At 45.7% G+C, this 16,125-nt stretch overlaps 1 protein-coding gene and 1 non-coding gene across 3 annotated transcripts in view; one reads left to right on the plus strand and one right to left on the minus strand.

Annotated features, from left to right (window-relative positions):
- MCM3AP (minichromosome maintenance complex component 3 associated protein) overlaps nt 1-16,125 on the plus strand; it is a 66,448-nt gene that overhangs the window by 49,283 nt on the left and 1,040 nt on the right. For both annotated transcript variants that reach the window (XM_066259137.1, XM_066259138.1), the window contains exons 22-28: nt 4,076-4,334; nt 4,548-4,645; nt 6,952-7,342; nt 8,838-9,095; nt 9,563-9,692; nt 12,341-12,544; nt 15,236-15,386. In XM_066259137.1, coding sequence (XP_066115234.1) covers nt 4,076-4,334; nt 4,548-4,645; nt 6,952-7,342; nt 8,838-9,095; nt 9,563-9,692; nt 12,341-12,544; nt 15,236-15,386 — 1,491 coding nt within the window. The remainder of the gene's footprint in view (nt 1-4,075; nt 4,335-4,547; nt 4,646-6,951; nt 7,343-8,837; nt 9,096-9,562; nt 9,693-12,340; nt 12,545-15,235; nt 15,387-16,125) is intronic.
- On the minus strand, nt 13,275-13,350 carry TRNAS-GGA (transfer RNA serine (anticodon GGA)). Its single transcript has one exon. It is a non-coding gene; the product is annotated as a tRNA-Ser (tRNA).

Below are 16,125 nucleotides of genomic sequence, written 5' to 3' on the forward strand. Positions count from 1 at the left end.
ATGTAGTTTAAAAGTCAGATAGTACCATACCACATGATTTATAATGAGAATCGGTGGCCTTTATCCATTTCTTGTCCCTTTCCCCAGGACTTGATTTCCTTTGTGTTTCCATATCATTTGTTTACACTGCTGTTTTTCAATTGATCCACATTAGATATTCTCCACTGACTTCCCATTAAAGCAGGTGTATTACTTATTTATTGCTACATACCAGATTACCCCCAAACTTACCCGCTTAAAATAACACATGTTATCTAATGGTTGTCAAGAGCAGCACTCTCCCTTCCTGTCTGTCCCTATCTGTCCCTCTGTCACCAAAAAAAAAAAAAAGAAAAGAAAAGAAACAGATGTGGCTTAGCTCAGTGGTCCCCAACCCCCAGGCTGTGGACTGGTACCAGTCCGTGGGCCATTTGGTACCAGTCTGCAGAGAAAGAATAAATAACTTACATTATTTCCGTTTTATTTATATTTAAGTCTGAACGATATTTTATTTTTAACAAATGACCAGATTCCCTCTGTTACATCCACCTCAGACTCACTCTTGACGCTTGTCTCGGTCACGTGATACATTTATTTGTCCCACCCTAAAGGCCAGTCTGTGAAAATATTTTCTGACATTAAACTGGTCCGTGGCCCAAAAATGGTTGGGGAACACTGGCTTAGCTGGATCTTCTGGCTCAGGGTTTCTCACAAGGTGGAAATCAAGATGTCTGCCAAGGCTTTAACTGAGGGAAGGTCCTCTTCTAAGGTCATTTGTGGTTGTTGCAAGAATTTACTTTTTTTCTGTTTTTTTTTTTTTTATTAAGATAGAGAGAGGGACAGATAAGGACAGACAGACAGGAAGGGAGAGAGTGAGAAGCATCAATTCTTTGTTGTGGAACCTTACTTGTTCATTGATTGCTTTCTCATATGTGCCTTGACCATGGGGCTACAGCAGAGCGAGTGACCCCTTGCTCAAGCTGGTGACCTGGGGCTCAAGCTAGCAAGCATGGGGTCATGTCTATAATCCCACTCAAGCCGGCGACCCTGTACTCAGGCTGGTGAGCCCGTGCGCAAGCTGGATGAGCCTATGCTCAAGCCAGCGACTTCGGGGTTTCCAACCTGGGTCCTCCGCGTCTCACTCTGGTGCTCTATCCATTGCACCCCCGCCTGGTTAGTTAAGAACTTAGTTTCTTATAGGCTGTGGCCAAAAGCCTCCTCAGTTCCCTGCCATATGGGCCTCTCCATCAGGCAGCTCACAACATGACAGTGGCTTCCATTTGTAACCTAATCTTAAAAGTGACATCTGATTGTGTCCTTTACTTTATCTTTACTTTTTTTTGTCATTTATTAACTTTAAAAAGAAACATTCATTTGTTGTTCCACTTATTTATACATTCATTAGTTGATTCCTGTATGTGCCCTGATGGAGGATCAAACCATTACCTTGGTGTATCCTGACAATGCTCCAACCAACTGAACTACCTGGCCAGGGCCTGATTATGTCTTTTAGAAGTGAGTTACTAGGCCCAACCCATACTTACGGCGGGACTGTGCAAAGGCACGAGTACTAGGAGGTGGGATTTTGGTGCTATTTTGGTAGCTGCCCACTGTGCTAGTTGAGAGAACTTGTAAATCTCAGTTCCATTCAGCCTTCCCCACTTTCCTGGGGTGGCTTCATCATCACTTTATATTACCTCAGTTACTGGGGTCACATTTTGATGACTATGTGATGGCTACTTGCCCACAACCAGCAGGTGTTCTGTGACTACATTTCTTTTTTCTTCTGCAGATAATAGTTGCTTCATTTTCTTTCTAATGCAGTCTTCTCTGTATCTCTCAGTTTTTACTCAAATGTACCACCAGGTGGGCTGTATATATCCTAGTATATAACCTTGTATAGTTTTTCAAATGCTCTGTCACTTCACCTTATCCTTTCCTCTAAGAAAGTGCCATCCTCTTGCTCTTCTCTGGGCTGATAGCATGTCCCAGGGTGTGGATGCTGCTGGGGCCTGCATATCGATAGGGTCCCAGTTAAATTAGATAAATTCCTTGTGTCTTTTTGCCACCTGTGGATGGATACTCTTACTGATTATTCTTATTTTAGTAATGGAAAACTGAGGCTCAGAGAACTTAAAATAAATTGTCCCAGGCCATATAGCTTAAGAATGAAGTGAGTTTTATATATAGAGTACTTGGAACAGGGCTTGAAACATACCAAGTATGATACTTATTCAGTGCTGCTTTTGACAATAGCAGCAATGTTTTTTCTTGGTTTAGTCTCTTGTTTGATAGAACATATCTTCCAGTTTCTGCCAAAGAAAGGATGCACAGGAGAATGTTTTGAGTTTTTGCTTGTCTGAAATGTGTTTACCTTCACATTTGTTTTATAGTGTGGCTAGGTTTGTAGAATTATGGGTTGAAAGTTATTTTTCTTACAGTTTTGCTTCACTGTCACCTAGCATCATGTGTTGCTATTGTGATGTCCGAGATTATTCATGTTCCTTTCTCAATTGCCTCGTCTTATTTTTGGAAGCCTGCTCTCTGTCCCATGGTTCTGAAAATCTACTTGGGTGTACCTGGTGCCAATTTCCTGCACTCATTGTGCTGGTCTTGTGGGTCCTTCCAAGCTGAAGATTCTTGTTTTGCTTTTGGGATGTTTTGCATCTTTACGATAAATGCTTTCGTTCTCTTTTTTTGTGTTCTCTTGAACCCATTAGACATATGCTGGATCTCATCAGATGATCCTGAGCTTCTTATCCTTTCTATCTTATTTTCTTGCCCTTTTTTTTTTTTAACATTTATTGATTTTTAGTGCAAGAGGAAGGGAGAAACAGAAACAGGGACATTGATCTGTTCCTGTACGTGCTCTGACTGGGGATCAAACCAGTAACCTCTGTGCTTTGGAACGATACTCCAACCAACTAAGCCATCTGGCCGGAGCAAATTTCTATTCTGTTTTCTATCTTGCTTTTCTGTAGTGTGTTCTGGGAAATTTCCTTGACTTTATATTCCAAATGTTCTATTGAACTTTTGTTACATATATATTTCGTTTCCTTTTTCTTATCCTTATCTGACATATCATTTTGTTTCTATTTTTGGATGCATGATCTTACGTCTCTGAAGAAATTAGGAAATTTTTCTAAGTTTTCTTATGTTCTATGCATTATTTGTTTCCTTTGGGTTTCTTTTTCTCTAATTCTACTCTCTTGTGTTGGAGGCTCTCCTCAGATACCTTATTTGAGGCTGTCTGCCATACCTGAGTGAAGCCCTAAAAGGATGGCCATAAGCTCTGTGTTTGGGGTGGGATGGAGGGAAACTGAATGGCAAGCCATCCTCTTTAGGGGACATCCAAATTTCAGAATCTGGGCATCTATTCCCTGGGTTGTTTGGATTTTCTGGACAGGACTCATCCTGTCTCCTTACTCTATTGGTGCTCTCAGAGTAAGTGGGAGGTGACCCGTGCCAAGTACCCTCCACTCTGTCCAGGGATGCCTGTGTCTGGATCCTCTCAGGACAGACTCCTGCCTAGGATACAGGTTATGCTTTCAGGCCACCTGCAGGTAGGTGTTATCAGAAATTTCTATGACATATAGGGCCACTGCTCTGCATGTGATTCACCCCTCTAGGTTCTGAACCTGGTCTCTGACTCTTGGTGCCACAAGTCCTTGGTGCTCTGGGCTTGTGCAGGCTCAGCTGGCCTGGGTTTTTCCACAGCATATCTGTAGCTTCTCAAATGTAGCTTCCTCTGCTTCCCCACCTAGTTATTGTTCCCATCTCCACACTGTTTTCTAGAAATGGGTTGAAACCCCTTGTTTGCTGCAGGCTTCCCTTCCCCTTTTTGTGTCATTATGGACTTACCTGTTTTTATAACTGTTTAAGGGTAACTATTAAATTGAAAGTAACATGCTCAAATACAATTCTAGCTGGAGGCTGAATTACTGTTAATCTGATGTGTCTAGCACTAATTCATGGCCTCATGGAGGGAGGCTGGTCCAAAGCGCAGTGTAGTTTGGCTGTGCTCGCTCTGGGGCTGATATTCACTGCAGAGTCGTCCCCTGGTGCGTCCATCCTAATGATCTGAGTGCTGTTCCAGGTAGCCCATGGTACTCTCAGTGATGGTGCCCTTGATGCAGTGGAGACACAGAAGGAGCTCCTGGGAGCCAGTGGACTCATGCTGCTGCTTGCTCCCAAAGTGAAGAGCGAGGACATGGCAGAGGAGGAGGTGTACTGGGTGTCTGCATTGCTGCAGCTCAAGCAGCTCCTGCTGGCCAAGCCCTTCGAGCCTGCACTGCCGCTGGTGGTTCTTATGCCCAGCCTGGGGGAGGACACCGTGGAAAAGGAAGTGGAAGATGGTTTGTAAAGACAATATTGTTTAGGAACCAGCATGTTCAATAAATGGGTCGAGCCCCGGGTCTGAGGAAGTGCTGGAGTTGGGATGTCAGGAGTCAGGGGATAGCATCCACTGTGGTGACTGGGAGTAGGGCTAGCTGGGGTCAGTGCAGTGAGATGTGATCACTCATATGCAGACTGAGCGAAAGACAAGTGACATTTTGTTTCTTTCCAAGGTCTGATGCTACAGGATTTGGTTTCAGCTAAGCTGATTTCAGATTATACTGTTATTGAGATTCCTGATTCCATTAATGATTTACAAGGCACAAATAAGGTAAGGTTTCTTTTCTTTTTTTTTTTTTTTTTTGGTGACAGAGGGACAGATAGGGACAGACAGGAAGGGAGAGACAGAAAAGGAGAGAGATGAGAAGTGTCAATTCTTTGTTGTGGCACCTTAGTTGTTCATCGATTGCTTTCTCATATGTGCCTTAACTGGGGGACTACAGCAGACTGAGTAACCCCTTGCTCAAGCCAGTGACCTTGGGCTCAAGCTGGTGAGCCTGTGCTCAAGGCGGCGACCTCAGGGTTTCGAACCTGGGTCATCCGCATCTCAGTCCTACGCTCTATCCACTGCACCTGCTCAGGCTCATTGTTTTTTGTTTTTAAGATTTTATTTGATTTTTAGAGAGAGGGAGGGAAGCATCAACTCATAGTTGCTTCATTTTAGTTGTTCACTGATTGTATCTCATATGTGCCTTGACTAGGCAAGCCTAAGGTTTTGAACTGGCAATCTCAGCATTCTAGGTTGATACTTTATCTACTGCGTCCCCACAGGCCCAGCTAAAGGTTCCATCATTTTTAAAGGTCCAACTATATATTTCAATTTTTCCCTTTTTGCCTTATCTTGGATTTAGTATATATTGCTGCTTACATTTTTTTGTTTTGTTTTGTTTTGTTTTGTTTTGTATTTTTCTGAAGCTGGAAACGGGGAGAGACAGTCAGACAGACTTCCGCATGCGCCCGACCGGGATCCACCCGGCACGCCCACCAGGGGCGACGCTCTGCCCACCAGGGGGCGATGCTCTGCCCCTCTGGGGCGTCGCTCTGCCGCGACCAGAGCCACTCTAGCGCCTGGGGCAGAGGCCAAGGAGCCATCCCCAGCGCCCGGGCCATCTTTGCTCCAATGGAGCCTCAGCTGCGGGAGGGGAAGAGAGAGACAGAGAGGAAGGAGGGGGTGGGGGTGGAGAAGCAAATGGGCGCTTCTCCTATGTGCCCTGGCCGGGAATCGAACCCGGGTGCCCTGCACGCCAGGCCGACGCTCTACCGCTGAGCCAACCAGCCAGGGCCTGCTGCTTGCATTTTTTATTTAATTTTTGAGAGGTAATCCTGTAAAAACATAAGCAGAAATGAAAATAATAAAATGTGTCCTTAGTCCTACTATCTGCAAGATATAAAATTTATGTATTATTTTTAGAGGTCTTATAACTACAGATTTAAAATACAACAATTCATGTCTTTTATCTGAAGGTTAGATGTATAAATTATTTTTGTAGGACAGTTGTTCTTGGAATATATGAAAAAATGATGTTATGAGAAGTTTCCTTAAAAAAAGGAAGTCCAGGGGTAGCTCAGTTGGATATAGCATTGTCCCAATACGCCAAGGTTATATTTAGGTTTGATCACTGGTCAGGCATATATAGAATCAATCAATGAGTGCATAAATAAGTGGGATAACAAATGGATGTTTCTATCTCTTTTCCTTCCTCTAGCTCTCAAATCAATAAATGAAAATATTTTTAAAAAGGAAGTCTGTGCTGACAATTACGTTTAGGGAAAGAAGTGCCAGGAACTAAATAAAAGTAATTATAGGAAGAAAGATAACTGCAGGATGTGAAAGCACCCGGGCAAGTAATGAAGCTCTTAGTCCTTCTAAGAACTGGAAGACATAGTTTTCCTGTCTGTGTAGTGAAGAGGATGTGCAGGGCTGGCTTCTTTCAGGCCTGAGCCCTTCCAGTGTGTGGTTCTGCCACCCCACCTTTTTTTTTTTTTTTTTTTTCCCTGAAGTTGGAACCGGGGAAGCAGTCAGACAGACTCCTGCATGCGCCCAACCGGGATCCACCCGGCACGCCCACCAGGGGGCGATGCTCTGCCCATCTGGGGTGTTGCTCTGTTGCAACCAGAGCCATTCTAGCACCTGAGGCAGAGGCCACAGAGCCATCCTTAGCACCCAGGCCAACTTTGCTCCAATGGAGCCTCGGCTGCAGGAGGGGAAGAGAGAGACAGAGAGGAAGGAGAAGGGGAGGGGTGGAGAAGCAAATAGGCGCTTCTCCTGTGTGCTGTGGCCAGGAATCGAACCCGGATTCCTGCACACCAGGCCGATGCTCTACTACTGAGCCACCCGGGCAGGGTGGGACTCAGAACCCCTCTCCTAGGATCCCTGCCGTGTAGGTCTCCAAGGCCGTAGGAGGCCAAACTCCACTGCATTAGAAGCTTCTGCTCTCCTTTCCAGTGTGGTTGAGAAGACAGTGCTCAGGCAGCACCTGCTGTGGAGGCTGTGGGAGGGGTACCTTCAGGAAGCTCCTTTGGAAAAATAGCATAACTTGTTTAACCAAGTCTCTTCCAACTGTCTTTGCTTCTCAGGTTTCACAGGCCGTGCAGTGGCTGGTCTCCCATTGCCCCTGTGCCCTTGATCTTTGCTGCCAGACCCTCATTCAATATATTGAAGATGGGGTTGATCGTGAGTTTAGCAGTCGGTTTTTCCATGACAGAAAAGAGAGGCGGCTGGGGGGCCTGGCCTCACAGGAGCCTGGTGCCATCATTGAGTTGTTCAACAGCGTGCTGCACTTCCTGGCCTCTGTGGTATCCTCCAAGGAGCTCTGCGACCTGTCCTGGCCTGTCACTGAGTTTGCTGAGGCAGGGGGCAGCTGGCTGCTTCCTCACCTTGACTGGAATTCCGCAGAGCACCTGGCCTGGCTGAAACAAGCTGTGCTAGGCTTTCAGCTTCCGCAGATGGACCTTCCACCCCCGGGGGGTATGTGCTCATGCTGAGGGGGTACTTGCTGGGGATGGAGTATAGGGGCAGCTGAGATCACCCATTTTCTTTCTTACAATAGTGACAATCTGGCCGGTATTGGGCACTGGTGTGAGAGTCTTATGTCTTCCACTCTGTGCTCCCTGTCCCCATTTTGCACCTGCTTGCACCTGCCTTTGGGTTTAGGAGTCAGGATGATCCAGAGTTTTTGTGAAGTAACAGTTGGCCCTTTACCACCAACAGAAATCAGTGGTGTCTGCTTACCTCTGGGAGGAAGGTGGCCTGTGGAGCTGGGGGAGCACTGACCCCAAGGCCTGGAGTTTCTGAATGGATAGCAGGTCCTGTCTTGCCTGTACCATGCAGTATGAGGACAAAGAATGTAGGGACCATGTAGTCCTGTCCCCACACTGCTAGCTCAGTACTGACTTAAAGCCAGTGTTCCTTCTTTGTCAAAGAAGCCTCTGTTCCCTGGCTCTGGCTGTGCCAGTTAAAGCCTGTGGGCTTTTCTGATGCATTTTTCAAGTCCCCTGGGTTGGGCATCAAGGCTGCCCCTTCCCTTGTTGATGCTGTTAGGTGGGAATGAGACTGTTTGCTGCTTATGTGGCACAGCATGCAGCCCTGGCAAGGTCACTTTCCTTTTTTTTTTTTTTTTTTCTTTCCATTTTTTTTTTTTTCTGAAGCTGGAAACAGGGAGAGACAGTCAGACAGACTCCCGCATGCGCCCGACCGGGATCCACCTGGCACGCCCACCAGGGGCGACACTCTGCCCACCAGGGGGCGATGCTCTGCCCATCCTGGGCGTCGCCATGTTGCGACCAGAGCCACTCTAGCGCCTGAGGCGGAGGCCACAGAGCCATCCCCAGCGCCCGGGCCATTTTTGCTCCAATGGAGCCTTGGCTGCGGGAGGGGAAGAGAGAGACAGAGAGGAAAGCGCGGCGGAGGGGTGGAGAAGCAAATGGGCGCTTCTCCTGTGTGCCCTGGCCGGGAATCGAACCCGGGTCCTCCGCACGCTAGGCCAACGCTCTACCGCTGAGCCAACCGGCCAGGGCCAAGGTCACTTTCCTTTGGGCTGCATGGCACAAAGGCCTCAGGTACCCTTCTGAACTTCAGGTTGTGGTCTTCAGAAGGCCTAACAGATGCTCATTACTGACAGAACCCATAGGGGAGCAAAGTGCATAGTGCGAGCTTCTGTGTTCTGAGCTAGTTGAGGGTTTCCTAAGAGAAGTCAAGACCTCATGTACCAGCCTCACCCGGATCCTTGTTAAAGAACAGATTCCTGGGCATGTACAATAAGAGCCCCTAGGGTATACTCTTAGTTGTGAGTTTTATCTAGGGAGACTGAACAGCTATATGGTTTATTACATTCAGATTCTGGAACAGGGTTCTCAACTACATAGTTGTCTTCTCCTAAGCTAATACAGAGTGAAGAACATTTAACAGATTTCCACCTGTACTTTGGCCAAACCTTGTGACTCATGAGGTGATTTTTCTTCAGCTCCTTGGCTTCCCGTGTGCTCCATGGTCATCCAGTATGCCTCCCAGATCTCCAGCTCTCACCAGACACAGCCCGTCCTTCAGTCCCAGGTGGAGAATCTGCTACGAAAAACATACTGCAGGTGGAAGAGCAAGAGCCTGCCCCCTGGCTGGGGGACAGGACCCTCAGTTGCCGAGATCCCATGGGATGATGTCATTGCCTTGTGCATCAACCACAGGCTGAGGGACTGGATCCCCCCCAGGCTTCCTATCACATCAGGTAGTTCGTGCTTGGCGCTATGGGGCCAGCTGGTCCAATTTCAGCAAAGAAAGTTTACTTGATGTTTGTTTCTTTTCCTGTGGGTCACTACCTTCTTTCCTTAGGATTTTCTCCTTTAAGCCAGTGACTTCCAGGTGACTTATAAACATTGGGAGGAGCTAAGACAGTTCCAGGACAGCCAGGACTCACCTTCCTGAACCCCCCCCCCCCCCCAGGCTGGCTCTAAGTTTAAGACAATTTTGTAGATCTGAGTAGTCATACTGGCCATACCATGGTCTGGGCATAAGCCTGTCTGAACCTTGAATGACCCACGGACACTTGAAGCATGTTTGGCTCAAGTGGGAATCATATAATTACGTGACTTTAATAAGAGGGACTTGTCTTTATATTAGTTAATTTAGACAAATGTCAAGTGGTCACCTATTGCTTTTCTGATATTCTTATTTTTTTTAATATTATTTTCTCAGAGGCACTGAGTGAAGATGGTCAGATATGTGTATATATTTTTAAAAACCATTTGAAAGCATATGAGGTTCCTGTGTCATGGGAACAAGCCAGAATGCAGACACAAAAGGAACTCCAGCTGAGTCAGGGGTGGTGAGTCTATGTTCAGTGTGTGTGTTTCCATTGTCTTTCCACCCAGTGGAGCAAACTATGTTGTTCTCTTCTGAGTACACAGACAAAAATTCATTTCCTGTACACAAAATCTAGCCCACTGTGTTAGATTCTGACATGTGTGAGGAACGGTTCACTCCCATGTAGTAGAAACTGTTCTTGAGCAGAAAAGAGCAATCATCTCATGTCATTTATCAGATGAACCTGACCCTGAAATCTTAACATAACCAAAAGAGTGCAGATAAAAGAAAGTTGACATCTCACAGACCTGGTTCAAACACACTAAATAAAATGTCAGTATATGCAGTCTTTATTCCAAGATAAACAGTATCAACAGGAGAAATCTATTCAAGTAATGTGGTGCCATAACAGAAAAATAAGTGGTCATTTTAATAGTTGTTAAAATGCTTTTACTAAAATTTTGATCCATTCCTGCCTCTAAAATTTATACCTATCCCTGATAAAAATTTCTTATTTTATTTTATTTTTTATTTATTCATTTTAGAGAGGAGAGAGGGGGAGAGAGAGAGAGGGAGAGAGAGAGAGGAGAGAGAGGTAGGGGGGAGGAGCTGGAAGCGTCAACTCCCATATGTGCCTTGACCAGGCAAGCCCAGGGTTTCAAACCGGCGACCTCAGTATTTCCAGGTCGACACTTTATCCACTGTGCCACCACAGGTCAGGCCCCTGATAAAAATTTCTTATCTAACTTGGGTTAGATGTCACTGCTGTTGCATTCTGCCCAGTGCAGGGTTATAGATGGCATAAATATCAAAAGGAAAGAAAAACTGTCATTTCTATTTCCAGACAGTAAAACTGTCAGTTCAAGATGATGAACAGTCACACCTTTAGAATCATTCAGAGTTCAGGAAGGTGATTATATAGATTGACATACAAAGGTACAAAAAGCATAATTCACAGCAGCAACAGACCTATAACATGAACCTAGGCCCTGGCCGGTTGGCTCAGCGGTAGAGCGTCAGCCTGGCGTGCGGGGGACCCGGGTTCGATTCCCGGCCAGGGCACATAGGAGAAGCGCCCATCTGCTTCTCCACCCCTCCCCCTCTCCTTCCTCTCTGTCTCTCTCTTCCCCTCTCACAGCCAAGGCTCCATTGGAGCAAAGATGGCCCGGGCACTAGGGATGGCTCCTTGGCCTCTGCCCCAGGCGCTAGAGTGGCTCTGGTCGGCAGAGCGACGCCCCTGGTGGGCGTGCCGGGTGGATCCCGGTCGGGCGCATGCGGGAGTCTGTCTGACTGTCTCTCCCCGTTTCCAGCTTCAGAAAAAAAATACAAAATAAATAAATAAATAACATGAACCTAGACTGACCAGGAGAGGCACTAAACCCCAATCAAGGGAACTCTGAGGGCCCTGAAGGTGCAAAGAAAACTTGAATAAATTGGACAGGCTCTCTGTGCTGATGGGAAGATGCACTGCTATAAAGTTGTCAGTTCTCAAACTATAAAGTCAGGGCATTTCTAAAAAAAGAAAAGAAAAAAAGGTTTTTCCCCTTGATCTTGACAAGTTAATTCTAAAATTCATCAGGATGAGAAAATGTTGGGCCTGACCTGTGGTGGCGCAGTGGATAAAGCGTCAGCCTGGAAACACTGAGGTTGCTGGTTCAAAACCCTGGCTTGCCTGGTCAAGGCACATATGGGAGTTGATGCTTCCTGCTCCTCCCCTTCTTTCTCTCTCCCTCCCCCCCAAAATGAATAAATAAATAAAAATTATAAGAAAAAATAAAAAGAAAATGTGTCACAACTGCTGAGAACATGTTGAATAAGAATTACAAGGAAGCCTGACCAGGCAGTGGCGCAGTGAAGAGAGCGTCGGACTGGGATGCGGAAGGACCCAGGTTCGAGACCCCGAGGTCACCAGCTTGAACGCGGGCTCATCTGGTTTGAGCAAAAGCTCACCAGCTTGGACCCAAGGTTGCTGGCTCAAGGAAGGGGTTACTTGGTCTGCTGACGGCCCACGGTCAAGGCACATATGAGAAAGCAATCAATGAACAACTAAGATGTCGTGAAGCACAACGAAAAACATGATTGATGCTTCTCATCTCTCCATTCCTGTCTGTCTATCCCTCCCTCTGACTCTGTTTCTGTTAAAAAAAAAAAAAGAATTACAAGGAAAGCCTGCTCTGCCTGATATCAAAATATAATAGTAAAATTACAGTAAGTGAATGAATGAATCAGAATAGGAAGTCCAGATGTAGAACCATATGTGACAAAACTACCATGCCAAATTAGTGGGGAGAGCACAGATTGGCATCTGTTTAGAAAAACTGTTAGCTCCACTATCTCCCATTGCTTGTAGATATTAGTTCCAGATGGATTTAACAGCTCTATATAAAAATAATAACTTTTCTAATAATAGAGGGCAGTAGATACCTGTTAATAATTCAGGGATGGGAGGCAAAACTCAGAGTAGGGATGCTCCAAGAGCCCAGCTGCCCATAGGCAGAGGCTGCCCTCCCTCTGAGCCCTACACCTGACCCAAGGGAATCCCTAACCATTAGGGAAGCTAGGAGAGGAAGGGGTAGATCTGAGGCTCTGTCCACACCCACATCTACTTATTGCCTGAGGAACCCTTTCTCCCTTTCCTGACCATAAACATTTCAAAACGTGTACTTACAGTTTGGGAATGAAGCCTTCATATTCTGCAAACAAGTTTCCCACTCCGTTACTTCACATGCACCAAAAAGGAAAGAGGAATGCAGAGTGTGGCCCAGAGGGGAAGATTCCCAGCACGGAGGATCTGATGCGTGGAGCCTCTGCCCAGGAGCTCCTGGCCCAGTGTCTGTCCAACAGTCTGCTACTGGAGAAAGAGGAGAGCAAGAGGTGAAGCCTGCCCCTTCTCATTGTATCCTTAAGCCATTCATGCTTGCAAGTCAGTCTTCTGGCATTTCTCCTTATCTTGGCCCCATTTCCCTCTCATCACTCTCCTGTTTCTGTTCCCTTTACAGTAAACTCTTCAAAAATAGTGATTCTCACTTTTCTAGCCTTTCTTGTATCCCCTTTCTGCCCCCCATGTCTGCTTTCGTTAGGATCACTGCATTCCCCACAAAACTGAACTGACAACCCCAGTCCCCAGTATCCTTCCACACCTTGGTTCCCACCTTCCTGGCTCCCAGAACACCCTCGGTTCCTCTCCTGTCATGCTGGCCGCACTCTCTAGGCCACCCTACTGGTTTTTCTCCCCCCATTTGCCCCTCACTCACTCTCTGGACCTTGCATCTGTGACATCTATACTTAATCCCCAGTGATTTCAACCAGTTTCAAGATTTATTTTTTTGTATTTTTCTGATGTTGGAAATGGGGAGGCAGTCAGACTCCCACATGCGCCCGACCGGGATCCACTCGGCACTCCCACCAGGGGGCGATGCTCTGCCCATCCAGGGCTTCGCTCTGTTGCGACCAGAGCCATTCTAGTGCCTGAGGCAGAGGCCATGGAGCCATCCTCAGTGCCTGGGCCAACTTTGCTCCAGTGGAGCCTCGGCTGCAGGAGGGGAAGAGACAGAGAGGAAGGAGAGGGGTAGGGGTGGAGAAGCAGATGGGCGCTTCTCCTGTGTGCCCTGGCTGGGAATCGAACCCAGGACTCCTGCACTCCAGGCTGACGCTCTACCACTGAGCCAACCGGCCAGGGCCAGTTTCAAGATTTTTAAATAACACTAATATTCTGACACTCCTGGTTTTTCTTTTCTGAACTCCAGATTAATATCCTACTGCTTCCTTGATAGCCATCTCAAGGCTAACCTCCCAAATCCAATTTCCCCCCCTACCAGCCCTTCCTACAGTGGTCTCAGTTACAGGCAGCTCCATACTTCCAGCTGCCCAGTCCAAATGCCTTGGAATCATTCCTCCATACCTAGTTCATCTGCATATCCTATTGGCTTTATGCAAAATATCAGAATCAGACCATTTTTGTAGTAGACCTTAGCCTAGTCTTGGCCAATCCAGCATGAACCTTTCAAGTGTGAGGCAGAGGTCATGTTTACTCCTTTGCTCACAACCTTCCAGGGGCTTCTTTTCTCACCTTGAGTTAAAGGTAGAATCCTTATGAGGTGGACAAGGCTTTTTGTGCTCTGCCTCCCATTTCCTTTCTGACCTCTACTCCTTCCTTCAACGTGCAAGGCAGTGCTGAACCATAACTTTGTGTTCAGTGTTCCTTTTGCCCGAGACTCCACAGCCAACCCGATCCCCACAGCTCAGCTTGCACCCACTTCCAGCTTCTGCTTAAATATCTACTTCTCAGCAAGATCCGCCTTGCCCATCCTCTCAGCTTTCCATCTCCATGATATTGCCTTGTCTTTCACCTCTTCAGACCACATTTTCCTTGCCATGTGTCCCTTCTCTTATTTCCCCTCACTAAAAGTATACGCTGCTTAGACCTGGGCCTTGTCTGTTTTGCTTCAGTGCTGTATTCTGGTGCCTGGTGTTTGGTAGAAGCTTGATAAATATGTGCTGGAAGAGTGAATGAATGTATCTTGATTTCTAAATGTAGATTTTCCTAGGTCTGAATCATTTAAGCAGTTGGAGTAGATTGGTTTTTTTTTTAAAAAGACAATTGTATGGCGTGGACAGCTCTAAAATGCTAGGTGGCAGTAGGATATTTTAGGTTAACTTTATTATTATTTTTTTAAATGTATTTATGAAGAGGGGGGAGAAAACGAGAGACAGGTACATCGATATGTTCCTGAATGTGCCGACTGGGATCGAACCAGCAACCTCTGTGCTTTGAGATGATGCTCTAATCAACCAAGCTTTCTGACCAGCGCTTGAGTTAATTTTAAACTGTAAGCAGCAATCCATATATTTGGATAATCCAGCAAGAGATAAGAATTATAGACACAAAAATCCAAAATAAGCCAGAGAAAATATAGCAAATGAGAGAAATTACATGTTAAATAACATAAAACAATTTTTTTTGGGGGGGAGGTAAATGCTACCTTTCTCATTAAGCATAAGTTGGGTTTATAAATTAAAGAGAAGGTATTAATCTTTTAGAAGTACATTTCCGGCCTGACCAGGTGGTGATGCAGTAGATAGAACACTGACCTGGGACGTTGAGGATCCAGGTTTGAACCCCAAGGTTGCCAGCTTAAATGTGGGCCCTCTGGCTTGAGCGCAGGGTCACTGGCTTGAGTGTGGGATCACAGACATGACCCCATGGTCTCTGGCTTCAGCCCAAAGGTCGCTGGCTTGAGCAGGGGGTCACTCGTTCTTCTGGAGCCCCCCAGTCAAGGCACATATGAGAAAGCAATCAATGAACTAAGATGATGCAATGAAGAATTGATGCTTATCTCTCTCCCTTCCTGTCTGTCCGTGTCTCTCTCTCTCTCTCTCTCTCTCTCTCTCTCTCACTAAAAAATATATATATAAAAAAGTACATTTCTGCTTCTCAATTAATGTCATAACAGCTCTATCCTTAGTAAAAAGAAGAGCTTTAAACAATTTAAGTCTATAGAGAGAGAGAGAAAGAGAAAGTGAGTGGTAGTTAAATTTTTGTTTCTGGACGCTCAAATGTTTCAGGTTTGAAGATCAGCTTCAGCAGTGGTTGTCTGAAGACTCCGAAGCATTTACAGATTCAACTTCCCTTCCCCTCTACCTTCCTCAGACCCTGGTGTCTTTTCCTCAGATAGTTGAACCTATGATGAAAACATCCACAACTACTAGCCCACAGGTGAGAAGAGACATTTGGCATTTATATTAGAATTAAAGAAATGAAATGGCTGGGAAAAAAGTAATACTTGATTCACTGTACAATGTTATGATGACCAGTAAACTATTAGTTTAAATTAGATCTTTTCTTAATCTGTCAGTTATAGAGGCCCAACTAATTCTTAGTTTCTGCTTATGAAACAAAGAATGGAATTAAAACATGCTTAAGAACTGAACAAAATGCATCACTGTGTGCTGACCTGCAGTAAGGGCTTGAGGAGAGTAATAGGTGGTGTCTTCTGTTTATGGAGCACATACTGTTTAAGCTGTGGCATCCCCCAGACCTCCCTTTCTGGGATTACCTTTCCCTGAGGTGGTTAAGGTCACAAAAGTCAAGGATCTCATCCATGTTTATTCAGCTGGTCAGTGGCAATGCTGCTTTTTAAGGCCAGACCTGACTTGCTTCAAAGCTCATCTTCTTTCTACCTCACCATCCTTCCATCAGTGGTAAAGGAAACAAAACCAGAGTTTTAGTCATAGTTAATGCTGGACAGGTAAAAATAAGCTCCTGGGTTAGGAGCTTTTAGGAAGTCCTTCAATAGGGGAGAAAAGCAAATTAAGATGACATACGGCATCTATTTATCCATTTTGCAGACAAAAATATTTGTAAACTTTGACTTAACAATTCTGTCCTAAAGAAATGACTATATATGACAAAATTAATGTATTTTTATTCACTGTAGCATTAATTATACTGCATA

Source organism: Saccopteryx bilineata, chromosome 2 (assembly GCF_036850765.1).
Source record: "Saccopteryx bilineata isolate mSacBil1 chromosome 2, mSacBil1_pri_phased_curated, whole genome shotgun sequence".
Lineage (NCBI taxonomy): Eukaryota > Metazoa > Chordata > Mammalia > Chiroptera > Emballonuridae > Saccopteryx > Saccopteryx bilineata.